This window comes from Haliaeetus albicilla, chromosome 17, assembly GCF_947461875.1.
Source record: "Haliaeetus albicilla chromosome 17, bHalAlb1.1, whole genome shotgun sequence".
Taxonomy (NCBI): domain Eukaryota; kingdom Metazoa; phylum Chordata; class Aves; order Accipitriformes; family Accipitridae; genus Haliaeetus; species Haliaeetus albicilla.
This window is the reverse complement of record NC_091499.1, coordinates 19,788,163-19,803,434: the sequence shown is the minus strand read 5'-3', so window position 1 is coordinate 19,803,434 and position 15,272 is coordinate 19,788,163. Positions and strand designations below refer to the sequence as shown.

The window sequence follows — 15,272 nt, the reverse complement described above, 5'->3', positions numbered from 1 at the left end:
TCTTATCTGAAGGAGTCTCCCGTTTCCTACTTTTCAGTCTCCTTTTCCCACATGTTTTGGTTATATCCCTCAGAGACATCATTATTTCCACATTTCATATGTGAAATGCGCATATGCTTACTAGCTGGCAAAAGTGAAAGTCCTCTAGAAACTACTAGACAGCTGTTAGATTTTTTTTTTTGAGGGATGACAGTGAATTTTATTAGTAAATTATCTATCCCTCTCTTAAACTGGAGCATTGCTTGATTTTATTAGAAAAACAACACCTTACAGCTTGTGTACACGCCATTTCAGCACTAGTCATCTCTTCCAGGGAAATATTTTAACAGTTTTTGCACTTACGTGTTTGCACCTACTGCTAACCTTTGAATTTTGTGTATTCTCTGGGCTGCTGCTTCTGCAGTCCATAGCGTGCTAAGACTTCTACTAATGGGCACCTTTGTGACGCTTCACAATGCACAGAAGATGGTGAAGCAAAGAGAGTACTTCCCTATAACTTGCTTTTCTCTAAACCTACTACCACCCTCACCCCTGCCCCTTTTCCCAGGTATTTATCTGTCTGGGTAGCATTAAAGTATCTATCATGACAGATTTAAAGTAACTGGGATTTGCTTTCTTGTGTAGTGAAGAGGGTAGTTCTCTTGTGCAAACTCGGTCACCTTGTTCTGGGCACATTTGATCAAATTTGTTTGAGTGCCATGTCTGCGAAGGGGCTGTAAAGAGGCAGTTTCTGTACTTGACTAAAAGTCAAACTTCTAGCAACTCTCCTGTTAGTGCTTCTAAATCACTTGCAAGTTCAGTTTGAAAATGTAAAATTCCTATAAATAATTTTTTTCAACTGTATAGTAGGTCTCATAGAAAATGATTTAAAAAGAAGAAAACTGAAGAGCGACAGTTCTCCAAGTACAGAAAGGTTGTCTTCCCCCTGCAGTTCTAAATAATTTTCTGGGGGAAAAGATATTACTATATAAAGAAATATGATATTTGTGTTTCTAAAAGTTATGTGGAAAACTCTTTAGGAAACTCATTTAACATTATGTGTTCTATGTGGTTAGATGCTTTTACTGAAATCTGTTAGTGAGCTAAAATTGTGCAAATTGTTGGTCAAGTGGAATGCCATTTGCTTCACTAGAAAGAAAAACATATAGAGGAAACTTGATTCTTTAATGCTTTTAAAACATAATAAGTACAGTTCTGCTGTAGTTCATAATGGTGAATCTCTTTTTTCCCTTTTTTTATTACTGCGTTATTCTGTTTTTTCTCTAGAGGGCAATCTTCTACCATATATTAAGTAGAACCCTTTTTGCTTTATTCTATTTATTTGAGCAGTTTTGTCTCTTCGTTTTTTTCTTTTTTTTTTTTTCTAGGTATACCTGTAAATTATCAGGATGTAGCATCTATTGATCCAGAGTATGCAAAGAACTTGCAGTGGATTTTAGATAATGATATCAGTGATCTGGGTTTAGAGCTGACCTTCTCTGTTGAGACTGATGTGTTTGGAGCAATGGAAGAAGTGCCATTGAAGCCAGGTGGTGCAAGTATTCTTGTTACACAGGAAAACAAGGTGAGTATACAGGTTTATTCAGAAGTTGGTAGTATAAGAAAAGCAATTGGACTGACTTTCTGAGTAACTGGAAGCATAAATGGTATACCTGTTTCGAAGGAAATACACAAAATAAAAAAGTTGCCAACATTCTTCCCCCTTTTCTAGCTTAGCATGTTAGAAATAGTACTATTTAAAGTCTCTTATTAGCGTTCAGGTTTGAGGTTGTTCTTTCTGACAGAACTTTTGGAAGGAAAATAGGATCAACTTTAAATGAATGGTTTATTTTAAAAGTTAAAAGTATTCCTAAAGTCAAGTCATGGGTATATATACCAGGAAGGTAAAACAGTAGCAATTGCTAAAAGTAAAATTGTAGGTAATGTTGCAAAGTGTGCTGCCTGGCAGGGTAGCCTATGGCACTGGATTGCTCTGCAGTGACATATGGATAATTGACAAAGTAAAAGGCTGCAGGAAGCTTTTTCAGCCATTTGCAAGTCACTTGGTCTGTATGGAAATAATCTACCTTTTAAATTTACTTCAATAGTAACAGCTTGGAAAGTCCCTGAGTTCTCTGCAGCATTAGTTCAAAAACAAATAAGGAAAAACACAGCTAGATTTTGAAAATCATCTAGAAATTGAGATAGGCATCAGTCTAATTGAATTCTGCAGTTACCCACTAGGTAGTTTTGAGTAACTGCAGGACTGTCATGGGTAGACCTGCAATTTCTTGTATCATTGACTCTTTTGATCCTTATGTTTGCTTTGTGTTTTGATTTTCATTTCTGTTGAGCTAGCCTAACTCGCTTTGTGTACACAGTATTCATTCAGCTCTACCAGTCGTGTAGACAGCTGCTGTATTGGTAAATGGCCACTTGGTGTCAGCATTTGTTTTAACAACATTTTAGTTTGTGTTGGAGCAATTGGTGCTGCATTCTTGTATGCTTAATTCTCATTTTCATTAAGGCAGAGTGTCATTCCAATAACAGGAATACATATTATTAGCCTGATTCTGCACTGTTTCCTGCAATATAGTAATTCATGAAAGAATACAGATGGTAAAACAAATCTAATTGTGAGGGCAGTGGATGATTAATTTCTTTATTACCTATCAGAGAAAGCAAGGATGTTGATTCTCGTTTCTGGGCAGTCCTAGCTTCTCAATGTATAAAATAGATGTACTTGACATAAATTGTGGTTTCATAACAACTATTTAAAAACTGTTATCAGTTAGCATGCAATTAGAAATTTGCCCACACGAGAATACCCTCAGTCATTAGTAGCTTAAATTGCACTGTTAGCTTCTGACTTTGGGCACAGACTAAAAAGGGTGGTTGAACATGTGCAGAACAGATGCATCCATTCTAGCTCATCAGCCTTCCTTAGCTGTGGCAGGAAGGGGTAAGAGTTTGTGTAGCTTTTGTTTGAAAGGTGGTAAGAAACAGATGACTGTTGTGGTAGCTTTGAAACTGTTAATAGTAATTGATTTTTTTAATTTGAATCTGCAAAATGTGAAGTCAACAAACACCTGTAAGATGGCACTGTCTCTTCTTCACTGATTTTGACAGTGGCAAACCAAGTTGTTGAAAATTGTAGATCTGTGTTTTAGTGGCGTTTGGGGTTTTTTCCCAATTTTTTTAATGTGACATGGTTTTGCAGTATGCTTTAGCTTAGCAGTTCTAACAGGTTAAACAGGAAAGTGTCTACTTTACTTTATAAAACATCTTTTTTTTTTTTCATCCTGCAAGAGAAACCTTTCTTTTTTTCTGCCTTTATCTGAGGAACAAAAGATGGCTGTTTAAAACTCATTGTATTTGCTATACCTTTGGGAGAAGAAAATTCAGCTTCTAAAGGAATTTATTGTGTATGCGCACTAGCAGATTACCTGTTTAAAGGATAGCATTTTTTTAATGAAATTGAGTGAATCTTTATTCCTTAAAAAAAACAACCAAACCAACAATCTCCTCTACCCCCCTACAAAAAACAAAACAAAAACCCCACAGAAACCACCCAAACAATCCATCTCCCTCTTACTGAAAAGCAAACTAAAAAAGAGTAAATGCCCCATTGAGGAGCAGTAGTAATAGCTGTTTGTAAAAAGTTGTTTTCTTTGAACAAGGGAATCTCCTTTTCTTTACATCAGCTGTGTAATAGGTGAATGGCTGTGGGACCATACAATGCAAATGTTCCAGTCTTGCAATTGGAGTGTCCATGTAGTGCCAACTGAAGTATCAGTTATAGATAGTAGTGGTTCAGCTGCCTTTTGTCACGGTAATGAGAGACTTCAAAGGGAAAAGTCAGGCTTTGTCCGGTGTCCATGCTACACATTTCTTTGTTCTTTGCTGTGTATGTTTTTGCAGCTTTCTACATACTTTTTAGGAAAAAAATAAAATTAGAGCTAGGCAAAGCTTGACCATATGCTATTTTAAAAAATGGTGCAAATCTTCACAAGCCTATGGCTTTCTCTGTCCTCCCAGGACTTGTCTGTTTGTGAGCTGGCCGTGATTGTTTAGCAGTAAAAAATTACCTTTTCTTTTTTTTCAAACAGCTTTGGAATGGAGCTGCTCTCTGAATCTGAACATCAGAATAAACATTGATCCTTGTCTCACAGTATATGGGGTTGTCAAATCAGGGAAGCATGATCTCTGCTTGATTTACCTCAAAGGAAAATACAGAACAACCCCTCACTCAAACTGACTTTGTCATCGTATTTGTGATGCTTGTCTCATGTGTGTTCAATCAAATCTCCCCTCTTAAAAGAAGGCTGGATTGTACCTTTTATGCACTATGTAGGAATGCATATGTAGATTTGAAATTATATAGATGCTTCTGTTTTGTAGTGTGCTCCTAAGGCTTCTGAGAGGGAATAAAATGTAAATAAAGTGAACAGAGAGAAAAAAAAAAATTGACCAGGTTTTTTTTACTGACATGTATCACGTGAATTCTGTGGTACAGGGCTTTAAGCGTGTGCTAGTGCTGATAGTCAGGATGCTCGGCTGTTCCAGGCTATTCAAAACATTTCTTGTTACACCTAAAGCACTGTAAATATTTTTGTAATGCAGAAAATAAGTGTGTGTCTTATTTTTTCTAATGGATTTTTTAAAAAATAAGATTGTGAGGTTTTTTTCTACAACTCTGTTTTCTGAATAGCCTCATTTATGTAACAACAATTTAAGAGATGTAAAACAAGTATTACTGATCATTGAAGACCAGTGGTAACACTACTTCTAATCCTGGTATTAGTAAAGTTTCTGATTTCTTCCTGGCATTCATAAGATGTATTCACAGAGGCTGACTTTTGTCTGGTGCGGTTAACCTCCTTTCGTTACCCCTGTAATTCCTTAAAGAAGGGAGGTGTTTTCAGTTCCACTGACAGTAGAAGCAACCTAGGGGTATTACTAGACTGAGACTAGATTTTTGGGAACAGCTCTGCAGTTGAAGATATGATTAGGTTACGTTTCTCTTCTTCAGAGCATTTCACACATTAATTGTCTTCTCAATCTAATAAAATGATGGTAATGCATTTAAAAATATCTTCTAACTGCAAAGCAAATGACAATCCCTTTATACTTCTGTGAATGTAAGAAACTGACTTTGAAAAATATTCTATGTTTTAAAATGTTTATACTTAATTCTGTTTTTCTGAAATGGAGGGAAGAAAGAATGCTTGGTTGCTTTTGTGCAGGTTCAGAACATAAAAGTTTAGGTTAAGGTTTTAAAATTAAAAATCAAGGTAGTATTTTTGTAAGATTATTGTCTTGAAAAGTGATAGTTGAGATGGTTTAACTGGGAGATATTTTTCATGATTTCATTATTAAAAATGCATTACTTTGAGTACCTTTAATCTAGGAGTAAATTTTGTTCTCAAGTAGAAATCTCTTTTTTCAAGTAAAGAAACTTTATTAGACTTGCATGGTTTTGTCAGGGTAGATGAGACATGTTTATACATCTTTATTGTAGACACTTTTGTCTGTCTTATTCTGAAAACCTCCCTCCATAAACCGCCTCTTAGGTTTTTGTGTTTTCAACAAAAGCAAGGTTCTGGTGGATTCCTTTTCTAAGTGGCATCTTTTAAAGGCGATGGAATCTCCAAATCTCTAAAGCATGCAAACTATGATATTGTCTACTCACATGGCTATGGTATAAATGCTTTTTTTTCTCCCTGAGTTATTTCAGTTTGCTTAATAGAATGTTTTTCTTTACAAACATTGCCTTGTTTGTGTCCTTAGGTGGTTGCAGTGGTGGTTGTATTAGATGCAGGCATGACAGACTAAGGTCTATTCACTTCCTTTACCTTCGTCCAAATCCCTGTTTTTTGACTGGTTTGTGTTATGATTTAAACACTTCTGTTTGGGAATTGCTTTTGGAAGGAAGGAAGGAAAGGGGAAGAATAGAAGGGGCTCTGAACTCCAAGAGGTCTTCCAAATTATTTTGGGTGGTTTCTGTGTGTGAAAAGTGCATAGGGACTCTTAACATCTTACAGCAGATGAGATTTGTAATGTATTGAGGACTGCATTTGTGTGTGTGTGAGTTTGCATGAGCACTATGTATTTTTGCTATTGTATATCTTAATGATGTTTTCTACATTGCAGGCTGAGTATGTCCAGCTTGTCACAGAGCTTAGGATGACAAGAGCCATTCAGCCTCAGATAAATGCCTTTTTACAAGGCTTCCATATGTTCATTCCACCATCTTTGATCCAGCTTTTTGATGAATATGAACTGGTAAGCAGAAATACCTATACTTTTAAAAATACTTCGTTCAGCATACTTAATCAGTAGTGTAATGATGTAGAAGTAAAGGTCAGTACCCACAAAATAGAAATTTTATATCTTTCACTTTATTTTTGCTTTCTGGGCATCTGTCAGTGAGGTTCTCAATATGTGTATTCCTGCTTATCCTAAGTACTTACAATGACTGTCTTCTTGGAACGTGATAACTTCACATGCCAGTGATAAATGCCTTAAATTGTTATTTCAAAATGGAATCGGGATATTTTGGCATTTAAGCTTTTTCATATTTTCTTTCAGAAGGGAGGAAGGAAGGTGACGCTGTCTATTGTCTTTACTTTTTCTGAGTCACAGAATCAAATCCCGATAAGTTTTTGTGGTGGTTTGATTTTCTGTAACCAGCACATCTTAAGTTTTGTCTCAAGTCATGCCAAGACTCGGAGCTTTTTTCTTTTAGGTTCTTTGGCAATAATTTCTAACTCTTGATACTGTGTACTTAAATTTAACAGATCACGTGAAGTTACCTGAATTCAAGAATCTTCTCGTATTAAATTTTAGTTGTAGGTTCTGTAAGGTTGCAATTAAACAGAAAAAGCACTGTAATTTTTATACTTCTTAAAGCCTTACTTTTTAAAATAGCATGAACGCTTGAAATTAATGGTTAGTCAGGAGGACTAATCACAATCTGTGTGCTTCTTCTGAAGGAACTTTTGTTGTCTGGTATGCCAGAAATTGATGTGAATGATTGGTTAAAAAATACAGAATACACCAGTGGCTATGAGAGAGGAGACCAAGTTATTCAGGTAAAATTATCTTTTTAAATAATGTAGACTACTGCATTTTAATCCCCCAAAAGGTGCTTTTGTTGTTCTTGTCATTTTCTCTCTGTGTTTATGGAAGCTTGTTTTGGTTGAAATTCGTGGAGGTTTTTTATACTATATTCTTGCATTAAGTGACTTAGTTATGTATGAATTTCATATGAAAATTTCCATCACTTAAGGAACAAACACACAAATATTCCATTTATTGTTTTACCATTATCTTTTCAAGTACTACAAGTATTTAATGGAGAAAACAAACTAACTTATTTTTCATTTAGTGGTTCTGGGATGTTGTGGAAGAACTAACTCAGGAAGAGAGAGTATTACTATTACAGTTCGTTACTGGCAGGTGAGAAACGCTTCTGTAGCAACAAATATATTGTCTGGATACTCTGAAATAAGTCTAGAGACTTCAGATTACCGTACAAGATCACCTAACTAGAAACTGTTTTGCATGCTTTTGTGTTCTGTATGTTGATCAAAGTAAAGTGTGTGTTAATACTTTTGCTGCCTGTATTGCCAGCAAAATGATTGATTACATATTTGTTATACTTGACTACTTTGCAAGAGGCCTTTGTTGCTGTCCCAGGCAATTTTTAACAAGGCAGTAGTGAATTTAATTGTGCTTTATATTCTTCTTCTTCTTGCATATTTATGTGGCTCTTGGCTTCTCCAATAATCAATGTAGGCTTTAATATATGAGATAACTAGATATCACTTCAGTCAGTGTAAACAGAACATCATTCTCTTAAAGCTGAGTTGAACTGAACATTAGTGCAGCGTGTCAAGATCAAGTGAAGATGTAACCTTATGCAAGACTGTTTGCTTTATATAGGATTTGTGTCCTAAATTCTAGTTGTTCTTCAGGGAAAGCACTTTTATTTCCTTTATGGATTGGGGGCAGTGTGGGAAGGTTTTGAACAATAAATGCTCCTGTGAGCTGGGTGAGTTGCTGAGTTTGTGTATACAGACCTTTTGCAAAGTGCATCCATAGACATACGTGTGGCACCTGAGCTGTGTAATCCATGTATTTTTCTGCCGGCAAGTAGAGATCGCACTATCTCCTTAATTCAATATTCCCTTCATATTCTAGGATTAGTAGCGTAGCTGACCTTTTGCTTATAAGTTTTGTGGGTAAGCAATGGTAAAATACAAATTAAGATCATCAAACCTTGTCTTTTATACCAAAGAATTTCAGAGTCATGGATGTATCATCAAGTGGCATGGTCTTCAAATTGTATTAGTTTCACTTGATTTATTATGAATTTCATTGTTTTTAGGGATCACAGACAATTTAAGAAGCTAGTTCTGTGCACATCGATCTTTCTTTTTGTCCTCTGCAGAAATGATCCCTGCAGTTCAAACTGCACATCTGTTGCACGCCAGCTGCTGGTCTTTCATTTTTAGTGGACTAGTCCATTTCTAAATCTAGATGGCAAATAAGGTTCTTCAAGATGTAAGGTCATGTTTCAAATGCTTCTTAAAACATTCCAAGTGATACTGAAGTGGCATTCACTATTTTCATGGCATTTGGGATTATCTACTGGATTCTAAGGGATGCTTTCTATCAAGTAAACAATTATGTTGTCTGATTAATACGTGCTTGAGCACCATTAATTTTGGTCACAAATCACATACTGACTTGTTCTTGCCCATTTCTTGTTAGTAGGAAAGAAATTTTTGGTATGTCTTTTAAGAGCTCTGGGCTGGAATTTAAAAACAAATTGCTTAGTTTTTTTCTGTATCGGCTAGTAGGTACCCATTGTGTTTTTTCTTCAGTAGTTGAAATGTAATAGGTATATTTTTCCACAAAAATTTAACCTTTGAGATACCTTCTAATACTGGTATAGAGCTGGCATTTTTGCAAATAAATCCCCAGACAGTCCTAGGTTCTGGGTGTGGAAGATTTAGATGCTGAGTTGTCTGTGAGCTAAAACAGCAGTTAGTCTAGTATAGGCCAGTATCTTAAGTGACATTTTACACTAAAAGTATACCTGATTTCAAACTGATCTTTTTTTGGTGTCACATTTCCTTAGTGAAGAATTTGTTTCTGTGTGTACTGCTTGGCAGGCTGCATTCAAAATTTTCATTGTTTTTTCCATTTCTCTTTAATCTCTTCTGCATAGTCACTTGATTTTCTATTTTTTGGGGGGGTGGGGGTGAGGTGTGAAGTGGTACTATTCTTTCCAATCAAGAGTATGAAATTAATTTAGCAAATTAAATAAAACAATTATATTTGTCTTTGGTGTTTCTCTGACATCTCTAAATATTTCTTAAACTTTTGCTTTTTGTCTTCTTTCCCCCCTTTTCGCTTCAACGTAATGAAGTCTTCCACATTTTACTTCTTTATTCCCCCCCCCCCCTTTATCTGTTTGGTTTTTATAATAGTATTTGGCTAAATTATTGTTAATTATCCATTGGCAACTTTTGATCAGGTTTTCAGTTAAGTTAGATGGAAGTGTTGATGGCTTATCATGATAAATTCTACTTTATTGGTATTCTGCAGGTATCGGGATTGCTGTTTAACTTCTTAGGGGACTGTAGTTTCTGTTGAGTAATAAGCTATCTGCTGTTTTAAGGGAATTTCAGCATATTTGATAAACATGATAGATATACGACTGCTTTTAAAAGTAAAATGAATCATAAGGGAAGGCTTAAAGTATCTGTTCTACACTTTTCATTTCAAGTAATTGTATGCAAAATCTGTAGGTGGAAAAATAGGTAGAAAACTTAGGATTCAGATGTAAACTTAAACATTTTAATAGCGTTGAAGTTTCCAAAGCTATGAAATTGTATTGTTGCTCTTGCTAAAGGCTATTTGCACATGCAGTAGGAGAGAGAAGATCTTGTGATCTTATTTGCACATACTTGGAAGGCTTTCTTTAATATATTGGCAGTGTTTTGCTTGGAAAGAAAACTCATACTTGGAGGCATATGTTGGCAGCCATCTGTTACTTTTAAATGTTCAAAGCCCTGATCATACTATATGATTTTGACCTGTTGTATGAAAAACAGTTTAATAGGTTAGACTGTAAAAAAGAAAAAGAAAAAGATTACCTAATAGTGGACGGAATGAGAAATTTTTAACAGTTGGGTCTGTGTTTTATTGCTGATTTGAATGTGGAATTCTCTTGGTTCATTGGAGGGAGAAGAAAAAATTCAGTGCAGGGGCGGCAGCACTGTATTAGAAATGTGAGCCAAAACCATGGTATAAAAGAGTACTGCTGTAAAATCTTTACAACTGTTCTGAACTGTGGCTGTGAGCTCAATTCTGTTTGTATGTCAGAAATAGCATGCTGCAAATAAACAGCACTTTCCTCCATAGTGGTTGCCTTATATACCAGTGCTAGAACTATATGCCCAATGTTGTTGTCATTCAGCTAGGTGATACAGATTTATGTGTTGGATGATATAGCTAGCTCTTAAAGGTATGTTCAAAAAATATTATTACGAGCTCTGTCCTAGCTCCTTAACATTTGGCAGTAGCAACCCCTTACTATTCCTCATTTCTGCCAAGAAGTTCTATTGTGAGTGGAAACATTACTTCATTCTTCTTTTCCATTCTTGCTCCTGGTTTTTAGAGTCACTTTGATTTTGTGAATATGGGAGCATTGTTTTTAATGCAAGTACCTGTAATCCAAAATTCTAACAGCTGTTATATATTTAATGGAAGGTTTATTTTGTTTTATCAGATTCTTTCTTTGCTAGCTACAAAATCACAGAATAGCTGAGGTTGGAAGAGACCTCTGGAGATTGTCTAGTCCAACCCTCTGCTCAGAGCAGGATCAGCTAGAGCTGGTCAGCTAGAGCTCAAGGTCTTGTCCAGTCAGGTTTTGAGTGTCTCCAGGGGCGCTGACCCTTCAGCTTCTCTGGGCAATTTGTTCCAGTGTTTGACCACCTCACAGTAAAACAGTTTTTCCCATGTTTAAATGGAATTTCCTGGATTTCAGTTTGTGCCCATTGCCTCCTGTCCTGTTACTTGGCACCACTGGGTGCTCCATCTTGAGACTTGTGCTCCATCTTATTTATTCCTCCCTTCAGGTATTTCTATACATTGATCAGATTCCCCTGAGCCTTGTTTTCTCCAGGCTGAATATTCCCAGCTCGCTTTCCTACTGTGTCAGGTGCTCCAATCCCTTACCATCTTAGTCACCCTTTGCTCAACTTGCTGCAGTTTGTCCCTGTCCCTCCTGTAATGGGGAGACTGGAGTTGGACTCCAGATGTTTCTCACAGAGTACAGGGAAAGGATCATCTCCCTCGACTTGCTGGTGATGTTCTTCCTGATGCAGCCCAAGAGGCTGCTGGCCTTCTTTGATGCAAGGATGCATTGCTGGTTCGTGTTCAACTTTTTAGTTCTTATCCTTTCATTATAGTTTTTGGTTTTCTTGGGGGGTTTTTTTTGGTGTGTGAGGGCTATGCTAAAAACATGTTACCTCGTAATGCATACCAACTTAAGCTGATATTATAAAAATATCTGAATTTTATTCTATTTGTCTCTGTTTAAAATTATAGGGAGGGACTCTGAAGACTCCAGGGCTATTGTCTATTTAGACCTTGAGTAATCCTTGAATAATATATTGGTAAAAGGAAAAAAATAATGATAATATTAATGAGTAATATGATTAAGTGAGAATGCATTCCTGAAGATGCTGGTGATTTTTTTTTCAGTGTATTCTGGTTTTGCTATATATTGTCACTGGGTGATAGTGTGACTGATGTAATGGTTTTATTAGTTACTTGAAATATGTGGTCTGGAGTAATAAATGAAAAGAGATGTCAAGGACGCTGGTTAGTTGTCCCATCGATAGTAATCGGAGAATAAACTTTTATGATGCATTATTTCTTAAACTGTAAATATAAATATCCATAGATGTTTGCCTGAACTGAGATAATGTTCCGTTATAAAGACTGGTTGTAGAAGTGCAAACAGAATTCTCTTAAATATCATTCAAACAATATGATGCCTAATGTAAATGGACAAATGCATTATTCAATATTGTAATTAAAAGCATTTAGACAGTGAGAATTTTGATATGGGTAAGAAAGGGAGAGGCTTGATAAAAGTATTAGTAAATGGTCACATGTAGCAGTAAGAGATATTTGCAGTGTAAAGATTATATTTTTTTGGCTTATAACGTTCTTGTAATGGTCTAATTTCTGTGAATTTTCTCAGTTCCAGGGTGCCTCATGGTGGCTTTGCCCATATAATGGGTGGCAGTGGATTGCAAAATTTTACAATTGCTGCTGTGCCATATACTGCAAATCTTTTACCAACATCAAGCACGTGGTATGCTAACTAGTGTTGTTGAAATATCTTAAAAACGGGGCTTTTTCATGTCAGTTGCAGTGAAAAGTATAGTTATTTTAAATAGTTTCACTAAAAGACCCCCTGAAATTTAGACAGTTTGTAGAGTATTCACTATCCAACATGAAAGTGATGGGTTTTAACTCAGATGATGTTTCATTATGCTTGCTCATTGTTTAACTGCTTCATTTTGCTTAACTAAAGGCAGTGGGATCAATAAGGGAATATTCAAGTTAAATTATTGTATTGCAATTTACTGAAGTGAAAAAAACCTTAATTTCCTGCAATATATTTGAATGCTCAATGGTGTTGTAATGCAGCACAGGTTTGTTTTCTCTCATGAATGTGACATCTTCAGGGTTTTCAATCAGAAAACTTTACTGTTGGGTTTCTTGCTGAACTGTGATGTGGCTTTGTTCTTTTCTTTTCAGTATCAACATGCTCAAGTTACCTGAATACCCAAGTAAAGAAATCCTTAAGGACAGGCTTCTTGTGGCGTTGCACTGTGGAAGCTATGGTTATACAATGGCATAATGAAGTCTAGAAAACTCATCTGACTACTGATGTGCAATTCTGAGTGGCAGAAGTAATTCTGGAAACTGTCAATAGAAAAGCAGCTTAGATGTTGCAGCCCATTGGCAGGGCTGGGCTTCAGAATTTGTACAGGATCATCAGCTTTTCCTCCATTACATGTTGTCAAATTAACTTTGATACCATCATGACAAACTTCTCAGCATGCTATATTTTCATTTTTTAAAATTACAGATCTGTATGGAAATCAGTTTACATGCTTTTCATTATTACTTCAGTCTGAATCAGAAAGTTTGTCAGAATCTCCTTCCGTAGTTTACTTTGGATTTTCAACTATATGGTTGAATGACATTTACGTTTTAGTTTACTTTGCACTCAGATGGCATACTGCTAATGGACAGACTTGTACTTTATGCCTTGTTGCATGTGAAAGTGCCGTTTATTTTTAGAGAGAATGCTATAGAAAGTTCAATTTGGATATTGTACAGTAAGACAGATCTGATGTATTTTCCATTTCTTTGCATAGTAACAAAAATAAAATTTTATAACTTTTTAGTATTTTAATGTATATAGTATGTAAAGATTAGACTGGAAAAAATAACAGATGTACTTAATATCTAATTTATATTAGAATTTACACTATATTCTACTAAGTATTTAAAGTATTTGTGACTTTATAGTCAACTTGCAGTTTAGAATTTGTAAATATTATTTAAGATCTATCCATTTGTTTGAATGCCTTTACTCTTTCCTTGACATAATTGTATGTTCAAAAGGTATTATTAAATTTTAATATTTTTATCAGAATCTGAATGTGACAAGTTTGCGTGTCTTTGCGGGTTGTTTGTTTATCCCCCCCCCCCCCGGATTTTATTCATCTTACTATAATTTAAATTGTCATGGAAGCAGCATTTGAGAAGGCATTGTCAAAGTGTGTGGATGGACATAAGCAAATGCACAAGGAAGGAAGTTGAGCTTATCGAGATTAACTGGCAAGACTATAATAATCAGAATCTCATGTCAAAATTTATAGAAAATTAGAATATATCACTCGAATAATATATAAAAATACACAGCAGTGGCTCATCAGCATGTGTTTTTGATAAGTAGCTGCACATGTTGGGGTAGATGGTACATTTGCATAACTGCTTTTTAGGGGCTCTACAGTAGGTCTACATTATTGTTTTGGTTCAGGCTAGGAGTGGTTTTTTGGTTTTGTTTGATGGTGTGTTTTGTGGGTTGTTTTTTTTTTGTTTTTTTTTTAATTTGGTCATCCCTGCTTGTCATGCAAACTGAATTCTCTCCAGGTGAAACTAAACGTTTGGATCATGAAAAACATGATCCAAAAATGTACCAAATGCTAATGGATGAACATCTAATTATGTCTCCAAGACCTAACTGATCTGAAGAGGTGATCTGAAGAGTTAGTAAATGAGTGCAGATATAGCGAATCCCCTAACCACCTAAATTTTAAGATCCAGGTCCTCAGCACAAACTGCTTCTGATCCATTCATGCTTTCCTAAACTAAGTGCTAATATATGTGTAGCCTGAGTTCACCAGCTGTGATCTGTCTGGGCTGCTTACTTAGTGCTCTTTTATCAGATTTTACTTACTTATTTTAATCTAAAACATATATAACCTCTCCAGGGGTGTGAGAGAGAAACCTGTGGACCATCTGATTCAGTGGTGCCACAGTAATTTTCCTTTGGGCTAAGCTTTACACATAGACTTACTAGCTTTATTTTCCTTTCAGTTCTGTTTGTGCACATGTATGCATAAATGTTGGTTTAAATTCTTACAGGGTGTTTCTGACTGCAACTTAAGGAGAATACTGCTTTTAGTCAGTGGAAAGAGCAGACTCTTCCAGCAGGTCAGTCCAGTGAAAGCTGGTTAGACTGTTGCTTCAGTCAGTGGAGAGCTGCTGTTGGTCTCTGGCATGCTCTAGGAAGCTTAGACTGTTTAGATAGGTTAGATGTTTGAGGCTGTAGGGGGTTTTAGCATTAAATCCCAGTTATCTTGCATCCTTCAGTTAGCAAAAGTACTTCACTTCTCTGCACAGTTGGGCAGTGCTTGTTTCCCTGGCTATATAGCTTATTTCTTTGTGTGCCTTTGCAAGGTAGATTGATTGCAGGACAGTGTATTGAGCAATACAAGGTATTTGTCAAGAATTATGTATTTTTGTTTTCTTTATGTAAACTGGGATTTTATCTTTATCTGGGGCTTTTACTGTAAATACTGTTGTTCATTAACTGCTATGCAAGCTGTAATTTTTTTTTTCTTTTTCATTTTACACGTTCTATTTCATGGTAATATACCGCGATTTGCAGGAAATGGAAACCTTGT

The 15,272-nt window shown here is 35.8% G+C and overlaps 1 protein-coding gene across 7 annotated transcripts in view; it reads left to right on the top strand.

Moving 5' to 3' along the window:
• Window positions 1–13,735, top strand: part of HACE1 (HECT domain and ankyrin repeat containing E3 ubiquitin protein ligase 1) — a 52,801-nt gene extending 39,066 nt beyond the window's left edge. For 4 of the 7 annotated variants that reach the window (XM_069804947.1, XM_069804946.1, XM_069804950.1 and 1 more), the window contains 6 exons: window positions 1,368–1,564; window positions 6,133–6,264; window positions 6,975–7,073; window positions 7,370–7,440; window positions 12,266–12,379; window positions 12,829–13,735. In XM_069804947.1, coding sequence (XP_069661048.1) covers window positions 1,368–1,564; window positions 6,133–6,264; window positions 6,975–7,073; window positions 7,370–7,440; window positions 12,266–12,379; window positions 12,829–12,931 — 716 coding nt within the window. In that variant the 3' untranslated portion in view covers window positions 12,932–13,735. Of the gene's footprint in view, window positions 1–1,367; window positions 1,565–4,088; window positions 6,080–6,132; window positions 6,265–6,974; window positions 7,074–7,369; window positions 7,441–12,265; window positions 12,380–12,828 lie in introns of those variants that run through there. The other 3 variants (XM_069804949.1, XM_069804951.1, XR_011328442.1) reach the window with 3 other exon arrangements.
• The last annotated feature ends 1,537 nt before the right edge of the window (window positions 13,736–15,272 follow it).